The 25,145-nt window shown below is 55.6% G+C and overlaps 1 protein-coding gene across 6 annotated transcripts in view; it reads right to left on the bottom strand.

Annotated features, from left to right (window-relative positions):
- ABCC3 (ATP binding cassette subfamily C member 3) overlaps nucleotides 1-20,482 on the bottom strand; it is a 43,340-nt gene extending 22,858 nt beyond the window's left edge. Inside the window, exons 1-10 of one of the 6 annotated variants that reach the window (XM_004282863.4) lie at nucleotides 20,357-20,482; nucleotides 7,825-8,001; nucleotides 7,347-7,472; nucleotides 7,002-7,139; nucleotides 6,053-6,178; nucleotides 5,761-5,822; nucleotides 4,932-5,063; nucleotides 3,525-3,716; nucleotides 264-441; nucleotides 4-165 (exon numbers count right to left, since the gene is read on the bottom strand). In XM_004282863.4, the coding sequence (XP_004282911.2) occupies nucleotides 4-165; nucleotides 264-441; nucleotides 3,525-3,716; nucleotides 4,932-5,063; nucleotides 5,761-5,822; nucleotides 6,053-6,178; nucleotides 7,002-7,139; nucleotides 7,347-7,472; nucleotides 7,825-8,001; nucleotides 20,357-20,386 (1,323 nt within the window). In that variant the 5' untranslated portion in view covers nucleotides 20,387-20,482. Of the gene's footprint in view, nucleotides 1-3; nucleotides 166-263; nucleotides 442-3,524; nucleotides 3,717-4,931; nucleotides 5,064-5,760; nucleotides 5,823-6,052; nucleotides 6,179-7,001; nucleotides 7,140-7,346; nucleotides 7,473-7,824; nucleotides 8,002-11,228; nucleotides 11,253-18,370; nucleotides 18,530-20,356 lie in introns of those variants that run through there. The other 5 variants (XM_033410992.2, XM_049702657.1, XM_049702658.1 and 2 more) reach the window with 5 other exon arrangements.
- Nucleotides 20,483-25,145: the final 4,663 nt, after the last annotated feature.

Genomic DNA, 25,145 nt, shown 5'->3' with positions numbered 1-25,145 from the left:
CACCTGCCAGAGGAAGTACACTGCCAGGATCATCTGCAGAGGTGCTGACCACAGCAGGTTGATGAAGGGGACAACATCCATGAAGCGCTGGGCGTCCACTGACATGAGGTTAACAATTTCTCCCGCAGTGGACTCACGTTTGACTGAATTGGTGATGACCAGAGCCTGCAGGTGGACAGCAGGGTGAGGGACTGGGCCCGCGAGTCTCTCCAAAGCTCCCCAGGGCTGGCCTCCCCAGCCCCCCACGCCCTGCTCCAGCTGACCTTCCTATAGATGACACCTATGATGCCCGTGCGAAACCTCAACCCCATCACAAAGATGCAGTGGTAATACTGGTGTAAGATCAGAGTCTGCGTCACGGAGCACACGAACATCAGCCCGGCCACCAGAAAGCCCCACCAGGTGGGGGCCGTGGGGTTTGAAATAAATCTGATCAGGACGCTGGAAGGTGAGGAGAGAGGCATGAGGGTGGGCAGGGCTCCCCCAGTCTACTCCCTCTACTGCTGCTCCCCTTTCCCCTCAGCCTCCACTCTGCCCCTGCCTCTGAAACCTCTCAGGGGGAGGCTGCTGGCCCTCCACACCCCCACCCAGACCAGGGGGACTTGGCGCAGAGCTGCCTCAAGCCCTCCACCCTTACTCCTTTCTGCCTCCACCTCCTTTCCTGCCTACCATGGCCCCCCACCACCCACCCCTTTATCACCCTCTGGCCACCTGCCTCACCGGCCTGCCTTTCTTGCCTCCTTGGACCATGTGGCAGGAAGCAGTGCAACATGTCCATTGATTACACTTTCCTGCACCTTCTTCTGGGCTGCCGAGGGCTCTGAAGTCCACTGCGTGACCACACAGACCCTCGCCCCTCACATCCACCCATCTCAATATCAGCGACCTCCCACGCTGCCCAGTGACCTTCTCCGGGGCCCTAATCTACTTCCTCTCCCGCAGTCCTTTTCACCTCTTGTCCTCTCACCTGTCCTCACCCCCCACCTCTCTCAGCAGCTGCCCACTTAAATCTTCCCACTGAGAACTCCCTGCCAACTACAAACTTCCCTGCAAACACTTGCCCTCTTCCTTTCGTCCTGCCTCAGGACAGGAGGCGTCCTTTCAACTTTCCACGCCGGGTCCTGCCCCCCAAGCCCTGGATCCCACCTGCCTCCTCAGGAACGTGTTTCGTCGTTGGCCCCCTTTTTCTCCTGGTCTTCAGTATCCTCCTCTCCACTGGCAGCTCTGTGCCTTGGCCGACTGACATGACCAAGTCTCTTCCATGTTAGGACAAACCTCCCCTTGGCCCCATGGAGCAACCTCCATAGTCATGGCCAGGCTTCTTCTGCTGTGGGTTGGGTGTAACTCCCCCAAAGACATTTCAAGTCATAACCCCTGGTACCTGTGCATGTGACCTTATTTGGAAACAGGGTCTTTGCAGACGTAATCAAGTTAAGATAAGGTCCTATTGGAGTAGGGTGGCCCATAATCCAGTGACTGGTGTCTTTATAAGAGAAAAGAGAGGGAGGTTTGCACACAGAGACACGGATGCAGACACACACACACACACACAGGAGGATGCCATGCAAAGATGGAGGCAGAGATCGGAGCGATGAGTCTCTAAGCCTAGGAATGCCAAGGACTGCCAGCCCCACCAGCACCTGGGAGGCGTGGAACAGAGTCTCACTCAGAGCCTCTAGAAGGAACCTACCCACTGACACTTTGATTTCAGACCTCTGGCTTCCAGAACTGTGAAAGAATACACTTCTGTTTTCAGCCACCCAGTTTGTGGTACTCTGTTACCCTGGAAAACTAAGAACCTTTATAGGAAGTTTCTAGACCTCCACTGGCCCCGTCTCCACTGCAGAAACCCTATTCTCAGGCCCTTCCCTTGTGTCGCAGCCTCTGTTCCTGGCAAAGTCACCCACAAACTCCACGTTGCCTTCCTCAGGCTCTATTTTACTGGTCAACTTGCTTCACTGGAGACCACGCCTTCCCCCATAAGGGTTCTCTGTGCCCTGCTCCACAATCTGGGTTCTTTTCCCCACTTCGTCCCCCCACACTAGTCTTCTGCTCACCCATACCTGCCAGAATGCCCTAGGGCTCCGTCTGGGGCCTCTGCACGGGCTCTCTGGGAGAGGTTAGCCACAGATATGGGACCCTGGGCTTCCACCCGATGCCTCTGCAAATGTGATCTCCAGCTAGCTGGGAATCTCCAGCAACTCAGGTCCCAAATGGCCAAAATGCCCCTCACCTCCTTGCCCAGGGCCCAGGTCTCTCTTCCTGCTGAGTTCACCATCTCAGCAAAAGGTCCATCATCCTCCAGCTACGCAGGCCAGAACCCAGGTCACCTTTTCCCCCTCCCTCTCCCTGGCACCAACACTCATTTCCAGAGAGTAGCTCCTGAATCCTTTCTCATTCCTGACCTGGACTTTCCTTGGACCTGGTTGGCCCACTTCCATGTGGCCACCCTGCCCTGCCTCCCCCACACTACTGGCAGGAGATCCTTCCAGAATGAAAACCAGACACCCCTCCCTGGCTTCAAATCTTTCAAGGTTTTCTTTAGCTCTCCCTCCCTCCCTTTGTTGTCCTGCCCCTCACTTTGGTCACTTCCCCCCCCAACCGCCGCCACAGCATTCAGAAGTTCCTGGAGTTCCTGAGTTATGCTGTTTCAGGCCTTTGTGACTTTGCACCTTCCCCTCCTTCCTCACCTAGTCAGCAAATTGCCTGTCTTTCCAAACTTGATAAGCTCTCTGGCTGGCAAGTATACCCTGCCCCTTCCCAGGCTGGCTCCCTTGCTCCTCTGGGTTTTTTTTCAGACACCTAAGTACACCTCCGCCCACACTGTGCTCTAATAGACTTACACATTGGTTTCTCCCACAAGACTTTAAGACCATATCTTAGTTATCTTTGTATACCTAGTGTCTGGCACCATTCTGGGACCTGAGGGCTCAAAATATGTTCACTGAATGAATGAATGCACAAATGTATGACTGGAGGGCCAAAGGATTGAGGGCTCAGCTGCTAGCTCCTTCCCATCCCCTCATTTGAGAGCTCTTTCTAGCCCAAGCCACTCACGTGATAGATGGCGGAGCCTATCATCTGGAAAGAGCACCGCAGATGGAGTTCAGAGCCCTGGACTCAAATCCATCTTTCCCAGCTGTGTACCCTTGGCCAAGTCACTTCACCTCTCTGAGTTCCTATTTCCTCATTTTCTGGATTGTTTTTCGTTTTTCTGCTTCCTTGTTTGTAAAACGGGAAAAGGGCACCTCTCTGTAGGATTGTCAGGAGGATTTAAAGAGAGAATGTATGTTAATGTATACATCAGGTACCTGGCAGTTGTACTTAGTCCAGATAAGTTGGATGTAAATGGGGAAATGAGGTGCAGAGGCTCTGCCACTCGCCAAAGGTCGCACAGAAAGTGGGGAGAGCCCCTTCGGTTCCTGGTCTGGGGCTCTTCTCTCTACCCATTGTCCCCAAGGCCGGCCGGCCAGCCAGCCCCTTGCCCCGGGAAGGGCTGCGTGGGAGGGAGCGTGGAGAGAGACCTCAGCAGCTGTGGGTTGATGAAGGACAGCAGGTCCTGGACCAGCTTGAAGCACATGCTGAGGAGGAAGCTGGAGCCAAAGGTGGCCATCAGGGCCCGCAGGAAGGGGGGCTCCCGGGCCTGGGGCCGGCCCCCCAGCAGCACCTCTCCCTCGCTGGACAGTCTCTTCCCAGAAGCCTCCGCAGCCTGGTGTCTGGTCCGGGGAGGAAGGAGCAGTGGGTAGGAATGGGCACATGGGCTCCGTGAAGCCAAGGGCCACCGGGGCTGGCGAGGACCAGGTGGGAGGGGGAGCTCCTTCGTTGGCTCTCAGAACTGGGAGGGGGAAGGACAATGAGACTTTCCAGCTGAGAATCCCCAAGTGTCTTCAGGTGCTAGAGGATATATGAAGGGGTGCCCTAACTGTTCCTCAAGGACTATACACCCAGCAATTCCCAACCTGTGGCCCTCTCCATGCCCTGCCCAGGGCTGGCTCCAGGAGGATGCTGACAAGAAGGGAGACATGGGCAGGGCTGGCCAGTGGCCTAGTCACTGGCAAGCTGAGCAGGGAGGGAGTGGAGGTGGCATGGAGGGACAGAGAGGGGGTGCAGCAGGCAGCCTGGGGGCCATTAGGTCTTCCAGAGGCTCCAAGCCATGAGCCCAAGACACTGCTGAGCAAGTCCATGTCCCCGGTTCCTTCACAGCCAGTCGGCCATCAGAGGCTCAGGTGGAACCAGCATGGGATTTCTGGGCCCCAGGTTGCGGGTGGAAGGGGTTTCGGTCCTGGGGGGCGGGGCGGGGGAGGACGTGGGTGAAGAAGAAGGGCTCAGAGCCTCAGCTTCCTAGGCTGGGTAGTCGGCCAGAGACAGGCTGCCAGTGGGCAGGCCCTTAGCCACAGGGTCATCTCTTCCAGCCACTGCCTCCACGCAGGAAGCAGGATTGAGAGGGGGCGCTGGCCTCAACTTTCCTCCCCCAGCCCCTTCCCCTCCTGAGGGAAGTCCCTGGCAGGGCAGGGCAGTGGTGAGCGCTGTGGGGCCAGATGGCCGGGTGTGGATTCTGGCTTTGCCACCACCAACTAGGGGACCTTGGGTGCATCATCAAACCTCTGTGCCTCAGTGACCTCATCCGGAACACAAAGGCAACAGAACCTGCACAGTAGCTGTCGGAGATTAACCGCGTTAGTCTGCACGATGAGGACAATGCCTGGGACGGCGTAAGTGCTACGAAAGTGCCAGCCATCCTCCAGCATCAGTAGCGCTGGGAGAGCTGACCCCGGCCTGAGCTGCCCACCCCAGGACCACCTGCACCTGCTCTTCTCCCCACGCCCAGCCATCTGATCTCCTGGGTCTACCAGCCTCGCCTGCAGGAGACCTGGGCTGTATGAAGGGGTGGGGGTAGGGGGCGCGGGGACGGGGGAGGAGGGGCGCCTCACCGCGCCGCCCGCTCTTGCTGCTTCTTCCTCTCCTCCAGCAGCCTCTGCACCACCACGTGGGAGCGGTCCTCCTTGTTCAGGCACCAGAGGTCCCACTCCTCCAAGGGCCGCCGGTAGCCGAGGATGGCCAACCTGGAGTGGACAGGCAGCACCAGCCTGGGTCAGAGCTTAGCAGCCTGGGGACAAGGGTCTCCAGAGAGGAGGGTGTCCCTAGGGAGCTGTGGCCAAGGAAAGTGTTCCTTTATTCGCACGGTGAGCAGGATGGGGGTCACTGCCTCCCACCCCAAGTTCCTACTCCCAGCCCTTTCTCACTCCTTCCCAGATGCCCCACTGACTCCTGGGCACTGATGACAAAATCCATGCTGGCCGCAGCGCTGGGGGATGACAAGGCCTGCTGGATGGAGCCCCAGCCCGAGGAGCCTCCTCAGTACAATATGGTTGACAGGCTGTCACCCAGGTCACAGACACAGTTCTCCTGCTCTAGCTGCTCTGAGGGGCGCCCAAGGAATGACAGCTGCAAGCTTCTCCCTGACCAAAGAGCTGGGAACTAACGGTCTCCTTCTAGGACCCTAGGCCCGTCCCCACGGCCTGGAGACACAGGTCAGGCCTGTGCCCTGGGATCAGAACTGGACCAGGACCGGCCTCTGTACTCAGCCCCCAGCCCAAACAGACAGGTTTCCCACCCTCGCCTGCCCCACGCCCACTGGGGTTCACAGCTCCTCAGGCCCCTGGACTCCTGGCCTGCTCCCCTTCCTCTTTCTCATCCCCCAACTCTCCGTCCCCATTCCCCCTCCCCTGGGGCCCCAGGCTTGGGGAAGAGCCAACTCACTTTGTAAACCACCAGAAAGACAGGCGGGAGAGGAAGCCAGCTCCGGCCTCGGGGCAGGGGTTCTAGAAGGTGCAAGAGTGGGGCAGGGGGCATCAGGAGGGCACACCACCCTCTCTAGGCAGAGCAGAGGGAGGAGGGTGGCCTGTTCCTTCCTGCTCCAAGTCCCAGTGTGCACACTGTGGAGGTGACATGAAGATGGAATGAACTGGAAGGGATGGGGGATGCTGGTGAGGGCTGGGCTGAGGGGTGGGCTGTGGCACCCCCACCACCACCCACCTCCATTAAGACTCACGGGGTCGATATTCTTGGGGGAGAAAAACGGTGGCTTCTCCCTGGAGCACGAGAGGATGAGGGCAGAGAGCACCAGGGCAAAGTAGATATAGAAGGTGGTGAAGCGGAAGGGGTCTGAGATCTTGCCCTGGGGGAGAAAGGAGAGCAGCATCAGAGCTTGGGAAGCCCTGGGCCTGTAGCCCTTGCCCCAAGGAGTCCTTTGGGGCACCAGACCCCTCTGGGGTAGAAGTCAGCAAAAGTGGGTACCTGGGTCCCCCTGCCCAGAGGCTTCTGAGAGACGGGAAAGGTCATAGGGGGTCCACTGTCCTGTGGAGACTTGCCCTGCTCATCTACATCACCTTGTCTAACCCTCCCTAACAGGTAGGAAATCTTATGATTCTCAGTCTGCAATTGAGGAAATGAGACTCTAGATGACTCAGGAATTTGCCCAAGATCACAAGGAGTAAGTGGGTTGTTCCCAGCCTGTGCGCCTATGAATATACTTGACTGCCTCCTCTTGAGATGGAGAAACGGAGACACTAGATTGATCCCCAGTGTTCCTACCACGCCCGCGCACCACTGAAGATCCAGAGGAAGGCCAGGAACTGAGGGAGGTGGGAGAAAAGGGAGAACAAGACAACGGGATTCCAGGAAAGCCAGAACCGTTCGTGTCTGCGCACCTGCTCTCACTGAACGGACATCGTACTTGGTGGTGGCTGCTACGTTCCCACGAACAGCCAACAATGGCTGCATCTCGCTGCATTCCCCTGGGTTACAACGGTCCTCACCCGGCTCACCAGTCTGCTTCTCAGCAGAGGTACAAGTAGGGAATGACACAAAAAGGACTGAACAGCAGAGGAGGGAGCTGGGGAGGGGCAGAAGAGAGGAGCCTGGGACCCAGCAGTGACCTTGAGCTCTGGGGACAATCCCTAGACAGCAGGGGACCTGGCAGGTTCCTCTCTTCCGCTTACCTGTGCCAAAGCTGAAAGGATCTTGGAACGGAAGGGGATGATGCCACAGACCACACACAGGAACCAGAAGATGACGAGGACCCCCGAAGACCGAACCCCCTGCAGCCGCTCATACTGGATCAGCAGGGTGGCCAGCAGCTGTGCAGGGAGGGCAGGGGAGGCTGGGCCGGAGCACGCACATCCGGACCTGCCTCCATTCCTCCCCATGCCACATGGCCATACGTTTCTGGGGTTACCCACTCCTAAGGTGTCCAGCCTTCTCCTCAGAGCCCATGGTTCCCCCATCACAATCCCACAACCCACCGGAGATCCTCCCCAACCCAGATTCCCTGGTCCCACACTGACCATGGTGACCCCCACCACCAAGGGGGTGACAAAGAAGATGGGGGCAGGGGCCCAACCGTGGACCAGGCCATGGAAGGAGTAGAAGAGGTCAATCCAGGAGACACACCACAGCAGGACGCCCAAGGCCTATGAACAGGGCACATGTTGGGGCCTCCATCCCCAAAGAAAGGGATGGTCCCCACTGGGGAGGAGCCTTTGCTCCTGAGACCAACAGACTTGCCCAGGTTTGCCCCCAAGGGCTGGGCTGGGCACTGGCCAGAAGCTTCTCCAGGGCGGGGAGAGCATTGCTGGAGAACTTGACTGAACTTCCCCAAGCAGAGATTATCTCAGCCCAACTGGCAGGCTGCCACGGCCCTGAGCACAGGGAGGGTGAGGCTGGGGAACCCAGACCAGTCCCTGAGGGTGGGGAAAGGGACCCATTAAAAGGAGGCTCTCCTAGGTCCTGGTCCCACCCGCAGGAGAGCCCTGAGCCGCTGACCGTCTTGAGCCTAGAGAGGCGAGAGAGAACGATGTAGCCTTGGTGGCGGTGCCGCAGGTAGAACAGGTAGCAGGGCAGGGCAGCCCACAGGTAGATGCAGGGGACCCAGGCCAGCACGGAGTTCTGGAAGCAGGGAGTGAAGTCCAGGCTGTCTGTGTGCACGGACAGATTGGAGTCCTGGGGACAAAGAGAAGAATTCAGGGGCAGCCTTGTGCAGCCCGGGGCTCACGCTCCAGGGAGGGGGCTGGGCCAGAGAGCTGCCCCATGCGCTCTGGGGGTCAGAAGGTGTGTGAATATGAGAGTCTAAGTGTGCAAACCAGCAGGCATTGTCCCGAGTGTGAGCTCTTCCAGGAGGCTAAGGGCGCTCCATTTCCTCATATTTTCTCTCTGTCTCTCTAACTGATGTTTAATTTAAGCACAATAAACTGCACCCATTTGAAGTGCACAGTCCAGTGAGTGACAGTCATACACACCTGCAGAACCGCTCCCGCCATAAAGACAGAGAATAATCCACCATTCCACGAGTTCCTTCGTGCCCCTCTGCGGCCCATCCCTCCCAGGCAAACACTGGTCTGCTCTCTGTCGTTCTAGATTTCCGCTCTTTTATTTTAAACTAATTTTATCAAAGCAATATATGCACAGGGTTGAAGAGCCCACTTTCTCTCTAAGGCTCTCCCAGGGAAGGGATAGGGAGCCTCTCTGAGCTTTCGTTGCCTCTCCTTTAAACTGGGGGCAGCCATCCCTGCCCCACCTACCTCCTCAGTGGGTGTGAACTCAAAGGAGCAAGGGGATGTGGAGAGAGCTTTGTAAACAAAGCTGGGGTGACCAACCGCCCCAGTTTGCATAGAACTGCCCTGGTTCTAGCACTGACAGTCTTGTGTCTTGGGGAACCACTGAGTGCAGACAAGTCCGCTTTTTGTCTTTGCACCTAAGAACTTTTCTGGAAAGAGATGGGGGAACACATTCAAACACATATTTTACAAAGACTTTCCCTCAAGGCCACTGATGAATTAATCTTTTTTTCCCTTCTTGCAAAGTATTAGACTGTCTTTACAGAAACTCATAAAATATAAACAACTAAAAAAAAAAAAGGGACTTTCCTGGTGGCGCAGTGGTTAAGAATCCACCTGCCAATGCAGGGGACACAGGTTCGATCCCTGGTCCAGGAAGATCCCATATGCTGCGGAGCAACAAAGCCCATGCGCCACAACTACTGAGACAGCGTTCTAGAGCCCACGTGCTGCGACTACTGAGCCCACGTGCCGCAACTACTGAAGCCCGTGTGCCTAGAGCCCGTGCTCCGCAACTAGAGAAGCCACCACAATGAGAAGCCCATGCACCGCAACAAAGAGTAGCCCCTGCTCGCTGCAACTAGGGAAAGCCTGCGCGCAGCTACGAAGACCCAAGGCAGCCAAAAAAAAAAACCCAAACCTCACCCACAATCCCATCCACCTAGAGACAACTCAACACCAGAAGATAGAACCCTCTACCTTCTAACTGCCAGTTTAAATAATTGTCATTTTTATTTTTGTCAAAGTTATAACATGCACATCATTCTAAAGGTACATGAAAAGAAAATGGTACCCTGCCTCATCACTCCCCACCCCTAGTTCCACTTTCCAGGGGTAAGTATGTTCAAATATGCTAACTTGTTCTGGTAGCTACTTCTATGTTTTTTGCTTTTAATATCATTACATGATCTACCACTATTTGATAATCACTCTTTTCTTTTGTTCTGGAAGTTAAAGCTGTACCTCTCTTACATTCTCTCCACTTGAACTTCCTCAACTTTCCATGTAGAAACATAACAGGCTTTTGTTAAATAAATATTCACAGTTCACACTTTTTTGACTATATAAATGTTGTTCACTACGACTGGCTCTACGCCTTTCAATACCTGTGTGACCTTAGGCAAGACGCTTGACTTTCACCTCTCTGGGCCTTAGTTTCTTCCAGGGTAACACTGAGATGATAACATCTCCCACGAGGCCCCTCCCACCTGGCCCCTCAGCCCTCAGCCTAGCCCAGGCCCCCACCTCTTCCCGAGCAATTTCCACGGGGTTCTGGTCTCTTCCCTTCCATGCCCTATGGGCCCAGATCGCTGCCCACACTCTCCTGGTCTTCCCCTTCCTCCCTGGTCTTTCCTTCTAAGTCTCCTTACTGGTTCCCCTGCTTGGCATCAGAGTGCCCCGGAGCTCAGTCCTTTCCTCTTCTCCATTTCCTTTTCCATTTGCACTCACCCCCAGGGCAATCTCTTCCAGTCTCACCTACATGCCAATGACTCCCAAGTTTATCTCTCTACCCCATCACTCTACATATCCCCAACTCTAAATCCGACTGCCGACTGGACATCTCCACTTTACACATCGTACAAGAGCCTACAAGGCCCCTCACAGCGTCCCTTCCCACCAACCTGTGACCTCTCTCCCCGCCTCTCCTACATCACTCCAGCCAGTGGCCTCATTGCTATTCCTGAACATAACAGGCGTGTTCCTGCCTCAGGGTCTTTGCACTGGCTGCTCTGTCTGGAACGTTCCTCCCTTAGACATCCATAAGTCTTTCTTTCTGATTGAGGCCTAGGCTGACCACCCTGTTTAATATTTCACTTGCACCCTACCCCCAGCATTCCCAGTCCACTCCCTTAACCTTTCTCTGCTTTTTCTTTTCCCTATACCTACCACCTTCTAACATGCTACATAATTTAGAAATTTATTATGTTTTCTCTCATCTCTTTCTGCTGGCATGTGTGTTTCTTGAAGGAAAGAATCTTATTTCATTATTGATGTATCCTAAGTACCCAGAGCAGTGCCCGGCACATAGTAGGTGCTCAGCGAAAATTTGCTTAAATAACTTAAATTAAACATTTGTTGAATGAATGAATAAACAAAAGGATAATCTTACACCCTGCCTCTAAACCTTCAGTGGCTTCCTACTGACTAGAAGACAAAGTCTAAGCATGGCATTCAAGTCCCACAACTGGCCTTGAACTATCTACCTACCTATCTATCTATCTATGTGAACTATCAAACTATCTATGTGCCTGAGTTATCCCACCTTAAGAAAATATTTCATGGAGTGGTCTGCACACCCTGCTTCCCTTTCCTCAGCCTACCCTCACTCTTTAATCCCATCTGGGCCAGCCCTCTGCCTCCAAAGCACCTGCCCATGGCTGCAAGATTCCTGAAAGGCAGCGTTGTGCCCCTTGCCTCATGGCCCCAGACCTGCAGGGGCTCAAGCTGCCCCTCCTTGCCTTCCCACTGCTCCCGTCCCCCACTGCCAAACTCACTTCACTCTAAATCTGCTCTGAGAGTCTCACTCCTACACCTTCGCTCAGCCTTGTCCCTATTTCTTCCACTTGTCAAGATCCCTACAGGGAAGGGCGGTGGGCCCGGCTTAGGACCCACCTCTCCCATCTTGAGCACGCTTCCTGCTCTGAAGTCAGCACCTAACGACGGAGCCGCCTTCTGGAGTACGTCTTCCACTTGATGACGCTCTGATAAAGGCCTGTTATGAGCCAGGCAGCGGGGGTGGGGGGGAGGCACACTCGGAACAGACCCGTCCCTGCCCCTGGGGAGCATGAGGTCCAGGCACATGCTTCTTTGGGGCGTTTCACTCAAACCCCGGAGGGCAGAGGTTGTACTGTGTACATCTTGAATTCTAGAGCCGTGTACTCAGTAGTTGCTCAAGCGATGCGAGCCTAGGACCAGAAGACTCTTGCTAAGTACTGGGCACAGGGTCACAGAGAGGCACTGGGCACATGGCCCTGGGCTGGGCACAGGGTCACAGAGAGGGGTTATCCTGTAGGCCTGATCACGCTGTACCAGGAGAGAGGAGACAGGTGCCCTGGCCCATATTGTTTTCCTCTTTAAAACATTTCTGGGCTTCCCTGGTGGCGCAGTGGTTGAGAGTCCGCCTGCCAATGTAGGGGACACGGGTTCGTGCCCCGGTCCGGGAAGATCCCACGTGCCGCGGAGCGGCTGGGCCCGTGAGCCATGGCCGCTGAGCCTGCGCGTCCGGAGCCTGTGCTCTGCAACGGGAGAGGCCACAACAGTGAGAGGCCCGCGTACCGCAAAAAAAAAAACCCCACATTTCTTAGCCAAGTATAGTATACTTACAGAAAAGTACACACAGCTTAAGTATACACCTCAGTGAATTTTCACACACTGAACACGCCTGTGTAACTAGAACTAGAATCAAGGAACAGGACGTTGCCAACCCCCAGAAGCCCCTGTTGTGCCCCCTCCAAACCCTCCTCATCCCAGAACACTGCTCTGAGTTCCAACAACATGTGATTTTGCCCGCGTGGGACCTTCCTATAAAGGAAATCACACATTTCCTGGGTCTTTCATGTGTGGCTTCTTCTCTCCGCACTGCGTTTGGGGGTGTCATCCCTGGCGCTGAGTGTGAGTGTGGATTCTCCCTCCCCATTTCTGCTCCTGGTCCGTTGTATGAACGGACCCATGCACTTATCCATTCCACTGTCAAGGGGCAGCTGCACCCTGCTTTAATGCTTGGCAAGCCCGTTAATCCCATCCACTTAGTTGCCATCCAGATAGCTGGCCCAAGGCCACCCCCAACTCTGACCATCTGGTCTTCGGGTCTGGAGTGAACTGCCAACCTCTCTGGGCCCAAGCTGAGCTTCACCTCCTACAGAAAGCATTTCTGGGGCACCCCGGCCGCCAGTGGGCTTTTCCTTGCTTTATTTTGTATGTTCTCAACAGCCTGATAAGTGACTATCAGCTGAGAGTGAGCAACACCCCTTATGTTTCAGTAGCATTTTATTATAGCACTTACGTGGTCATTATTCCAAAAGAGAAGACGACGAACAATGTTAGGCAAAAGAAAAGGCAGGCTCCCCCCGCTCTGGCAACAGGTCCAAGGACACCTGGCAGCTGGGAGCTGGGACGGACACCCAGGCCTCGTGGCACCGAGCTGGGGTCTCTCCCACCCTGTGCTGCTTGGACCTGCACCTGTGAATACATCTTCTGTCTACAGCAACGTGAACCCTTCAGGATAGACACTGGGCCCTACTCTTATTCCTCTCCTCTCCTGCCCTGCATCTTCCAGCTCCCAGCACAGGGCCAGGTATGAGGAACAGCCCAGATTGACCTTGTGAGTCAAGGTCTGTGCGTTGACAGACAAGGGAGAGAGTGTATAGGTAGACAGGCGCCTGAGTTCGAAGGCACAACCAGGAATCACCACTTTCACTGGGTCAGGGTCAGGGCTCTCTGAGGCAGGCAGGGAGTGGTCCCGAGGAGAACCAAACCCTGATGCAGAGGACCCAGCATGGGCTGCCTCTTTGGAGACTTCATCTCCCTGAACCTCAGTCTCCACACTAATGGGAGTAATGACAGCATCCCAGCCAGCTCCCCGCAAGGGGGGAGAATGAACAGCAAAGCACCTTGACTCCAATAGGACAACACTGGAGGAAGCAGGTGACTGAGCAGAGGCTGCCGGGACCTTGTTTTGGTTTCATAAACAAGTTCCACTGTGGCAACAGTCAAGAGGTCTTGGGAGGACCAGATGACGGCTTTGACCCACAGGGAGATCCGGCCTGGGCTCCTTTCCTTCAGATACGCATGTCCCAGCTGGGCAGAGCCCTCTCCAGGAGACAGCGGGTACCTGTCCTTGCCTGTGTCCTTAGACTATTTACCTCAGACTGCTCGCTAGGACAACGACGGGACACGTCACGCACAACGTGTTCAGAACGGAAATCTTGCCCGTCCCCCCTTCTCCAACCTGCCCACCTTGATGCAGGGCAATGCTTTCCTTCTCCCAGAATCCTCTGAGTCATCCTTTTTTTTTTTTGCGGTACGCGGGCCTCTCACTGCCGTGGCCTCTCCCGCTGCGGAGCACAGGCTCCGGACGCGCAGGCTCTGCGGGCGTGACTCCCGGGCCCAGACGCTCCGCGGCACGTGGGATCCTCCCGGGCCGGGGCTCGAACCCGCGTCCCCCGCGTCGGCAGGCGGGCTCCCAACCGCTGCGCCACCGGGAGGCCCCCCTGAGCCGCCCTTGATTCTTTCCCCTTCTCTCACAGCCCACACCCAACCTCTTAGCAAATCCCGTCCACTCTACCTTCAAATTATTAGGCTGAACGGTATGAAAGGGCTACATTCCACTCTTTTCAATCTATAAAAAGGCATCTTCATTTGGATCTCCCCGATACATCCGGGATACGACGGCTTCTCTCCACCCCACACTCTCACATGGACTGTGGCGTCGCGCCTTCTCCGGCCTCCCTGCTTCCACGCCTGCAGCTTGCCTAGCGGCCTCCTCCAGCACAGCAGCTGGAGACAAGCCTTCATGAAACCTAAGCCAGACGTCTCAGGGATGCACCATGTCACCTCTCCAGTTAAAACCTGCCAAGGGCTCCTCATTTCACTCACAGTAAAAGCCAAAGTCTCCAAGGGGGCCTCGAGACCCTCTTATCTGCTCCCCTGTCTCTCTGACCTCAGCTTCCCTGCTCCCCTCTCTCATCCCACCTGCCTCCTGGCCTCAGTGTGGTTCCCAAATGTCAGGCCTGTGCCTGCCTCAAGCCAGCAGTGCTGTGCCTCGTGCCCTGGTCACCTGCAAGCTTGTGCTCGGACCTCACCTTCTCGTGGAGGTCCACCCTGACCTTCTTAATGAAAACTGGAACTGTAACCCCATCGTGCTCCTGCATCCCCATCCCTGCTGGCCTGTCCTATTTTCCCCATAGCCCTTATCACTTTCTAGGATAGTATATAATTGAATTATTTCTTATGTTTATTGTTTTTCTGTCCTCTCTCACTGGAATATGTGTTCCGTGAGGACGGGTTTGTTCTGCTGACCAGCGTACTCCCCATTGCCTAGAACAGTTCCTAGCACAGACACAGCACTCCCATGCATTTGTTGAACAAAAGAAAGAAAGAATGAGTGAACAAATAAATGAAAGTCACCCTCCAAAGCCCACTTCTGCAGCTGTATGCCCAGGAACTCGGGATGCTCTCTCTTTGACACCAAGGCATGTGAGGGGCTCTCTGACCCAAACAAAGCTAATTGTAAATGACACAGTTGGTGGAGGTCACTTCCTGGACCCCATGATACTCCCTGCAATCCCACAGAACCCGATGGGTGACCCCTTCTCAAGCCACTGGCCCCCAATTCCCATTCCGAAGAACAGGCAGCGGCACGCTCGGAGGGCCCACAGCCCCTCCCCCACTGCCACCCACACAGTTTCCATGGCAACAACAGCTACCTTAATAACGTGATTAAACAGCTGGATGGGGCTGATAAGGTCTGGCACCCAGAATGGACCACACAGCAGGGGCCCCTTCATAGGCACCAAGACTGAAATCCCTGCAGACCCCAGCAGGGGGCAGGTGGCTGTAAGGACCCCAGAGCTCTCTGCCCCAGCTGGGCCACGGCGCCTTCAGGGACTTCCCAGCCCCTGGGGCCCCAGGCTTGTTGATAGCCTCTGTCACGAGAAGAGTAATGACTTCCTTAATCCTGGGGGGCGGGGAGAAGGGATCAACTGACAAGTTCATTTATCTCAGCAGAAATGGAGGTGCAGAAAGGGCAAGGGCCTGTTCACATGTGCTGCGGCTTTTGGAAGGGCCTGGGGGTGGGGGTGGGGGCAAAAGCCTGGCTCACAGCCTGGCCTGCGCGTCTGCTTCTGAAAGGGGCCTTGCCAGCCATTAACAGCTTTGCTTATTTGAACACCACTGTGTTCCAAGATTATTATTTAATGTTCACACCAGCTGAGACTCGTGGCTGGAAAGTGACCGGCCCCAGTTCACCTGGGCTGACGCCAGGACTTGAACCCAGGCCGTGTAGCTCCAGAGTCCCAGTCCCCGTTAGGGCTCCAACATGACAGCCCACCTTGGAGAGAGAACACATGTGTCCAGATCACCTGAAATATTAAAAATCTTTCGGCCATACAGCCTGCCCTCAAATCACCTCTTTGCTGCAGTTCTTTTCATAGAGCTCAGGGGAAGGGTTGCCATCACGGGGTAACAGACTAGCTGGCGTTGTGGGAGCCACTGGACTAGAAACCTGAGTATCCAGTTAGAAGGAGAAATCCAAGCCAGGGTTAGGCCCCTGTTAGCACCCACCCCCAGCCCAGCACCACCACCTGGCCCCAGCACTGGAAACAGGAACAGCTCCAGGTGGGGCAGGGGAGGGGCCCCATCACACAGCAGTGGCACATCCAAGTCTCACCCCCTCTCTCAGGATCCTGCTGCACCTGTTGCCCCTGGGACAGCCACACCAGGGAGGGGTGGACACAACTCAGGTGCTCTGATCCTGCCTCCTGGGCGAGTCAGCTGGCAGGCCCCATTGGGATCTCCCTCCCTGGCTGGCCCCACGCTCCAAGACCATTTCCTGGTCGGGGGACCAGCAGGCGGGCTTGGCAAAGTGCCCTCCCAAATGCCACTTCCTTGACTCACTTCCTTTCCTAAGTCTCCAGCCCTCCAGACCAGGTCCAGGGCAGTCGGGGAGCAGTAGGGCTTGGGAGAGGTCAGCCTAAGGCCACAAGGGACAAAATCTTTCTTCCAGAAGCCAGAAGCTCAGAGGCTCAAAGTGGTCTAGCACCAGCTTTGTTGCCCCAGATGGGATGGAGAAAAGGGATTCTAGTGGTCCTGGCCTGGCAGGGAGGACTGGGTTCCTGGTGGGGGTGGGGTTTGGTGTCCAGGAGGCTGAGGGGTGTCTGCCTCCTACCCACCGGCCTAACCTCAGGGGCCCTGCCTCTGCCAGTTTTTTGGTTAGGACCTTTGGATTTCTGAGCCGAGTCAGCCTCCCAGGAACTTCCTGGAGCCCGTCAGATGAAAACTAATTCTGCAAACAGGTCAAGACCTCCTGAGGGCAAACAGCCCCAAGCCCTTCCTCTGTGAACTCTCTTCACCACTGGTGCTGCCCAACTCCACTGCTCAGAACGGAGTAATCCTCCAGGCAGGGGGCAATGAGGTGCAGCAAAGGGACACTTCCAACTTCTTTGTTCTAGAGGCATCTCTGGCTCCATGATGGCTGGGCTGTTTGATCACAGTTCATTCTCTTGCAATTTATTTCCCATGAAACTCCCAAGCATAATCAGAGATGTTGGTATTCCACCCCAAAGTGGGTAGAGGTAAGAGAGAGAGTCAAAGAAAGGATAAGTCACTCTCAGTACACAGTGTGTGTGAGTGCATGTGTGTGCGCATGTCCGTGGGTCCCCTGGGGCTCCTGCCCTCACATTTAGCTGGGGCTGAGGTGGATGGATTTAGCCACAAATTCCCCAGCAAACAGCTGAAATGGGAGCCCATGGCCCAACAGCCATGCCAGCCCCTTTTTTGTAGGTCTTCCCAAACCTAACACCTCCTTCTAACCTCATATCTCTTTCTCTTTATTCCTCTTCCCAGGAATATCATGACCTGTCACCAACAGAGAGTTTTAAGTTCTCAAATCATTTCACATTCCCTATCTTATTTGATCTCCACAACAGTCTTGTGAGGTAGTTAAGAGATGGGTTATTTCCCCATTTCACAGATGGAAAAACTGAGGCTGTGAAGATGAGCTAGCAAAAAAGCCTTGGTAGGGACTTCCCTCGTGGCGCAGTGGTTAAGAATCCACCTGCCAATGGAGGGTACACGGGTTCAAGCCCTGGTCCAGGAAGATCCCACATGCCGCGGAGCAACTAAGCCCGTGCGCCACAACTACTGAGCCTGCGCGCCACAACTACTGAGCCCATGCATCACAACTACTGAGCCTGCACTCTAGAGCCCATGAGCCACGACTACTGAAGCCCGCGTGCCTAGAGCCTGTGTTCCACAACAAGAGAAGACACCGCAATGAGAAGCCTGCGCACAGCAACGAAGAGTAGCCCCCGCTCGCCGCAACTAGAGAAAGCCCACGCACAGCAACGCAGCCAAAAATAAATAAATTAAAAAAAAAAAAGGCTTGATAGAGTAAACGAGTGGCCCAGAGGGGCCTGAATCATGTCCCCTCCCCTACCTTTTCACCCTTGGCTCAGGTATCTCCTGGCTTCCCTGAACTACTTCCAACAAGGCGGGTCACCCACAGGCCCCTAAGATAAAAGGTTCAGGGCCAAGTATACCTGAATAATATACAATGAAAATGAGATGCAAACTAGCACAGCACCAATGAGTAGCCCTGAACTCCAGGCCTTTGGGGTAACTGAGTTAGAGCTAAAGTTATAGCTCCAGCCTCTGGGCTTCAGACCCTGCCTCCCTTGTTTCAGCTCTGCAAACCCTCAGAGGATGAGCTGGGAACCTTCCTGGTTTCTTCCCACTCCACTTCCAGTCACCAGCCACACTGGGTACAGCCTGGAACAGCTTTCAGGAGCCAAGAAGATAATGTGGAAGATGGAAGGTGCTTAGACGTTGAGGTCGGGAAGAGGAGTGGTTAGTCCCCTTGTCATTTGAGGTATCCACGGTAGACAGTCATCCCTTGGACCTAACATAGCTGAGCCTCCCATGGACCCTGAGGTTCTCCGAGGAGGTACACACAGCTCTTGAGCAACAGGAAGTCCAGGCTCCGGGAGTCCGGAAGCCCAGATGTTCACAGTCAGGCACTGGCAAAGTTGGAGCCATACCTCAGGGTCCTGTTTCCCAGTCCAGCACTCCGTAGCTGATTGTCATGTGACCCTGACAAGTCCATTCCTTCAGTTTCCTCAGCTCTGTAATGAGGGGCAGGGCCAGCTGCTCCAAGCCCCCAAGCTCTGACACTTGATTCCACAGTATCATGGAAGGGTAGAACCAAAGGACCTCTAAGCTGAGAACAGGGAGGGAGTCCTGAGTTCCCCAACTCCCGGTCCCTCGAAGCCTGTCCCTGGACAGTCCTAAGCTCTCAGGGTTAACTGTCCACCCAGGAACAGGGGGCCCTTGCACTTGAGGCTTGGGCACATCTGCCTCCTTAATTTACAAGTCCTGCGTCTGACCACCTCGGACACCACGACCACGCTGTAGCCACATCAGCCAGGCTCAAGTGGCAGCGAGAGGAAGTCTACTCTTGAGCCAAAGGGACAAACTCTGGACGCTGGCAGCATGTGACCAGGCCAGGCTGGATGACAGACAGGACTCCTGTGGCAAGAAGGGCAGCCTCAGAGAAGTTGCACCATCTCTGATTAACCATTTAGTGACCCAGAGAATAACAGAGATCCCTGGGCTTCCCTGGTGGCGCAGTGGTTGAGAGTCCGCCTGCCGGTGCAGGGGACACGGGTTCGTGCCCCGGTCCGGGAAGATCCCACATGCCGCGGAGCGGCTGGGCCAGTGAGCCATGGCCGCTGGGCCTGCGCGTCTGGAGTCTGTGCTCCGCAACGGGAGAGGCCACAACAGTGAGAGGCCCGCGTACAGCAAAAAAAAAAAAAAAGAGATCCCCAAAGATATTTTTTACAGGTATTCCATTGCCCCACATTTCAAAAGTTCATGTAACCCCCCTCAGTACAGCCCAAACACAGCCCAAGAGTGGGGTTCCTGACTGTATACACACACTTATGTACACACATGGGCACACACACATGCACACACACCCACACAAGCACCCACCCATGGGTAACACACACTGGGCACACACAACACCAAGCACATATGTACGAATACTTGAAATGGCAAAAAGATGTAGAGATTGGGATTCTGAGGCCCTGGATTTGAGACCAGCCCATGCTGGGCAGCCCCCGGATGATCACCGACAAGCCCCTTGAATCTGAGCTCATCTGTGAAATGGAGACGCACCACCACTTGCCTCCCAGAGCTGCAGTGATGGTCACGGGAGCTGCTGTGAGTAGATTCTGAAGTCTGTAGGAAGCTCTTGCGCTGTCTGCATGGACTGCACTCAACTATGCTGGGGGTCTGGACTCAGCAGCCTGAAAAGTAGCCTGATGTCTTAGGAGGGACTTGGCGTGTGCGTGAAAAGGCCTGCTTTTCTATCCCAGCTCTGCACTCCTCTAACTGGCTGACTTTGAGCAAGTCTCTAGGCCTCGCCTTCCCCATCTGTAAACGGAGAGGGTGGGACCAGGAAATCCTGCTATCCTATACCTGTAAGGGCCTGCCTGCAGAATGAGGTCTGCCTCTCCTTCCTGAGGCTGGTGCAGTGAGGATCACCTCCTCTCTGGTGGCCCTTGCCCAGAGGAAAGAAGGAACCTTTCCCAAGCAGGCAGGAACCGTTTAAGAAGGGGGAAGCCCAGTGGACAGGCTCCCAAAGCACCTGGTTGACCGGCTGTGGGAGTGGGCATCCAAGTCCTAGTCTATGGGGCAGGCGCTGAAGTATCATCAGGATCTAGTAATGGGGAAATGCCACTTCTGCACCCTGCGGTCAGCCCCAGAGAGGAACTGCGGTGAGGCGGCAAGTGCGGGCACCTTCTGAATTCAGGGTGCCACCCACCGAGCCCTCCAGGAGCCTAGTACTTGGCTTTCCCAGGCTCTCCCACGTGGCTGGGGAGGACAGGGCAGGTCCTGAAGGCCACTAGGGACCTGGCTCTGGGCGGCGCCACCAGGCCCCCTCCTGGCATCACATCGCCCCCTCCCCGGGTCTGTCTAAGGGCTCGCCGGTGCGCGCCTTCAGTCCCGGGACACCTCCTTACCCAGAACTTGGAGCCGCACAGAGCATCCATGGGGCCGGAGGTCGGCCGCGAGGACAGCGAGCACGGTCTCTACCAGCCCGGGGGACAGACCTAGAGCCCGCCCAGAGCCGCCTCCAGCCCCGCCCTCCGCCCCGGCCCGCCCCTCCAAGCCCTTCCCCCAGGCCCTTTGGGTCGTATTGAGACAGCGCCTCTAAGAAACTGCGGCTCCCGGAGGGATTTTGGGACAGTGTCGGCGGGCCATTGACACAGTGACAAGCCCTTCGGGTGGCCACTGGGCCGCGCCGGAGAGATGCCCCGGAAAGATGAGGCTGATAGGGCTGGAGCAGGGTCTGTTTCCAAGGGACACACCCCCCTTCCCAACGCGCACGACTCTGCGGGGAGTGGGGGGGGGAGGGTGGCCCCCAGGAGTCTAGGGACATGAAAAGGGACTTAGCAAGACTCCCTCCGTGAATAAATCCTTGTCACGTTCATCTCTGAATGTCAGTCTCCCCATCTGTGAAATGGGAAGAGCTGTGTGCCCAGACAATCCAGAGGCTACCTCTGCCCCACAAGTTGTCCGGGAACTGGCAGACACCAGCACAGAAAGTGCGTGTGTGTGTGTGTGTGTGTGTGTGTGTGTACACCTAAGGAGGGGGGGATGGGAGGGGGTCCCAGCATCATCCAGATGGTGGCTTCCCATGATCCTCTTAAACTGCTGCCTGCCTGTGGTTCTGTCCCTCCCTGATTTTGTACCTGCTGCTCCAGCACCACTCTCTGCCTCCACTTCCATATCTGTAAAACAGGCATAATCATAGTACCTATGTCACAGGGTTGCTCTGAGGATTGAATGGGAAAGGTACGTAAAGCATCAGGCGTATCTCCTGGCACATTCAGTAGGCATCCACCTTGCGCTGGTTTCCTCCACTTCAGCCTGGTAGGGGTGGGGGATGGGCAGGTAAGGCCCCACATTAGCACATTCCTCCTGAGACTGGTTCTCCACATGCCGCATCAGTGACACGGCTTTGGGGTCAATGGCCTCCTTCTCCTGCTTGCCACAGCTTGGCCATGCTGGGACCGCTCCCTCCCTCCCTCCATTTTCCACTCCCCCAGTCATCCTCTCTTCCCTAACGGGATCCCAGAAGCCAGTTCACCACCCCTCTTGAGGTTGAGAAGGAATCCCCCGTTCCTCCGGCACCTCTTCCCCTGGCCCAGCTCTCCTCTGCCCTTGCCTCCCGACCTTGTTCTTGTCTGCAGGGTCTGCCCAGGTGATCCCTTCCCCGCCCTCGTTCTTAAAACAATGCGTTTTCCTGCTTGGCTGCTCAGAAGCCGGTGTGGGTGGGTGCCAGGAAGATAGCACAGAAGCAGAAGCCATCTCCTGTCCCTCTGGGCAGGCAGGAAGTCACCGGAAGGAAGGCTCTTCAGCCATGGGCTATCAGAGCAGAGATCTGAGCCCGGCATGAGGTGGGGGTGGGAGCAGTGTAGACAAGGCTCTCCCTTCCCCAGGCAGTGGACTGGGGGCTTCTCCCCCACCACTGGGCAATCCTCTCAGCCCTTTGTCTGCACCCCTGCCCTCCACTCACCCAGTCTCCCAGCCCCCTCCGTCTCTGAGCCAGACTCTATAGAGCTTTCACACTCTTGTAGCAGTGTGTCTTGGGTTATATTTAGTTGCGAAGAATCTGTCTTCTCTGCCAGTCTGTGAAGTTCCTGAGGGCAAGGATTGACTGAGTCACCTCCAACGCCCCCCCACACTTTGGGCAGAACCTTAGTATACTGTGTGACGAGCCCCTTGATGTCCCTGGGACTCACTTTCTTGAGCAACTTGGACAAGATGCCATCTAAGGTCTCTTCCTGCCCTGCTGATCTAGGCTTCTATGGGGAGCAGCTGGGAATCCTCCACTAACCCTTCCTCGAGTCTGGGGCTAGGACGCTTGGGTCCTGTCTTCAGCATTGTGGCTGCAGCACCACCCTCTTTGGCCCCAGCCTTCTCATCTTGCTACTGGAGAGCCACTCCCAAGCCTGCGACACTGGGTGGGAACCTCCGAGATCGTGGTGGGGGACCTGGCAATCCTCGCCTCCTCCCGTCTCGTCTCTCTGGAGGCACTCAATGGGAGTTTGTCCTTCCCGGCCCCTCGCGGAATGTGGCCCCTTTCACACAGCCGTTGAATAACAACTACGCTATTCCTAGGACATTACGGTTTTGGTTGTTCTCAACAGAGCAAGAAAAGGGAGGCCCTGAGTTGTCTTATCCTGGCAGAGGCAGGATGAGCTCCGTGTCTCTGAAGGCTGGGCTATTTCCATGCATCCTCGGGGCAGGATGCATTTCCTGTATCCTTAGCTGTTGCACTCATGCCCCGCCCCTCTCAAGACTGCTTGGCCTACTCTCCTCCCTGTGCCTCACCTCCCTTTCTGCACCTGACAAACTCTACTCATTCTTGAAGATTTTACTCAAACCCCCCTCCCCCAAGCCTTCCTTGAACCTCCCCCACCCCAGTCCTGGGCTAGGGGCCCTTCCTCTGCACAGCCCTCCCTCCCTTCCTGTACTCTGTCACTGATTGTCTTGCTTATCTCCCCCAAAAGACTGCAAACATCTTAAGGATAGGGACCATCTTAAGGACAATCTTGTTTATCACTGTATCCTCAGCACCCAGGACAGTGCCTGGCAAAGTTGGTCTTTAGAAAATGTTTGTTGACTGACTAAACAAGCATCCTGTGTCCTTAGAAGAGGTCATAAGTAGCAAGGCCACTGTAGCATTAGGTACAGTCCCAGCAGTGGGCACTGTCCACTCTGCTTTTGAGTTTTCAGAACAAAGACGTTTCCAGCTTGAGGGTCCTGAGAGGAGCCATAAAGACCTGTGGGTTGGCCGGCAACTGACATCCCCCAGCTTTAATGACCCCAGCCCCATCCTCTCTCCTCGAATGACTGCAGCTCCACGCAGGGTGCACACAGACTGTGCTGCGTCTCCCCTGCCAGTGAGCATCCCCGGGAAACTCAGCATCGTGAGTTTCCTGGCAGAAAGATGGAAAGATAAGATAATTGCAAGCTACAGTTTCGAGCAGGAATGACAGCAGAGAGAAGAAAGCGGAGCAAGTGGGGGTCAGGGAGACCCAGGGACAGGAAATGCTGCAAATGGGGAGAGTCAGGTGGGAACTGACAGGACGGGAGAAGGGTGTGGAACAGTGAAGGCTGCTAGCTCTCCCCTCCACTCACCTCCTGGCTCCTTTTACCCCACGGCGCCTTGAAGGTCGGGAGCAGCCCCAAAGCGGCCTCCAGCTCTCAAACGCCAGCTCTCTCCTCTTATGCCGTGGGGCGGGGCCTCTTTCCTCCAGACCCCAGCCTGGTGGGGCCTACATCGGCCCCACCTGTGGCCTCTGCAAGGCTGCCCCCTGCCCCCAATCTGCGCTTTGATCTGATTTGGCAGGTGTGTGAGCACTGGCTGCTGTGCCTGCTTCAGGAGTTTTCAAAGCAAGAAGAATTAATTAGCACAGTGGGCCACGGCCAGCATCTCCCACACCTGGACCAGTTAATTAGCTCCGTGGGCCACGGTCAGCATCTCCCACACCTGGACCAGTGCTAAGACACAGAATTCTGAAGTTCTTAGCAGAATTCCCTCATCGCTGCTTGCTGGAGCAATCACCTCCTTGGCCTGTCTTGCTGTGTCCTCAGAGCAGGGTGCCAGCCCACAACTAAATTCGCTTTTGAGAGGTAATTCCTCTCCTGGCAACCACTGTCCTGGATTAGTCCTGGGTCCACTGGCTGTGGGCTGGGATCACTGGGCACCATGGGCTCAGCGCTCCAATGGCTGGGATTCCCCACACACAGATGAGTCCTTCGCTGGGCTCTGCAAGCCTGTTTCCTTCTACGGGGGCTGCACACAGCACCTGTCTGCAGAAGTGTCCATCAGTGTTGGTGTCCTCTCCCTGGCTAGGTCCCTCTACAGAAGGGGCACCAGGGTGGCACCAGGTGAAGGTGCCTTGTTGCTGCCACCTGGTGTTTGATGCCCTCACTGCACTGCTGTTGCCAGCTCTCCACCCACCTCCACCCCCCACCCCCCACAGGAAAGGTGAGAGGAGGTCATGGGGCACTGGGCTGTGATGGGTGGGGATTAGGGGTGACGATGGAGGCGAAAATGTTTGAAAAGTGAGAGAGGTCTGGGTGGGGCAGGGGAGAGGACAGAAAGAAATAAGGGAGGGGGTGGAGGAGGAGAAGGAGAGCAGGTGCTTTGAGGTTCAAGGGCAGCATTTTGCCAGGGAAAGATGGTGCCTGGGAAACTTGGTAATTGCAGAGTCAGACTTGGCCATCTCTTGGTCAAGCACCTGGAGCTGAGGGACACCTTCTCTTGTGGTCAAGCCTCTCTCCACACAATAGGGGCTCCTCTAAGCCTCTGAGGACACCAAACTGGGAGCTCAGGAGCACATTTCCATGAACACAAATGTGACTGCTTTGGAAAAGTCCTCCTTGGCAAGTCGTTTTGTGATCAGGACTCCTAACACCATGTCCCATTCCTTCCACAATGGAAAAGAGGCTGGGGTAGTGTGAAGCCAGCTGTCTGGCGGTTGGCCAGGTCAAGATTCAAAGCTCAGCTCCACCATTTCCTGGCTGTGTGATCTTGGGCAAAGTCACTTAACCTTTCTGAACCCATTGCATCATGGGAAGATGATAGCCATGGTACTTCCCTTGCTAGGGTATTGTGAGAAATAAGGGAGATACTGCAGATGAGCCTCAGATTTGTTTTTAGCACCCGCTCTGCTCGCTCCGCTTCCTAGTCCCCCCGCCCCCAGATAGACCTTTTCCTGGAGTCTTGAGGTGGAG

The sequence above is a fragment of the Orcinus orca genome, chromosome 19 (genome assembly GCF_937001465.1).
Source record: "Orcinus orca chromosome 19, mOrcOrc1.1, whole genome shotgun sequence".
Lineage (NCBI taxonomy): Eukaryota > Metazoa > Chordata > Mammalia > Artiodactyla > Delphinidae > Orcinus > Orcinus orca.
Note: the sequence above shows the minus strand (reverse complement) of the source record. Positions and strands in the feature narration are given on the sequence as shown.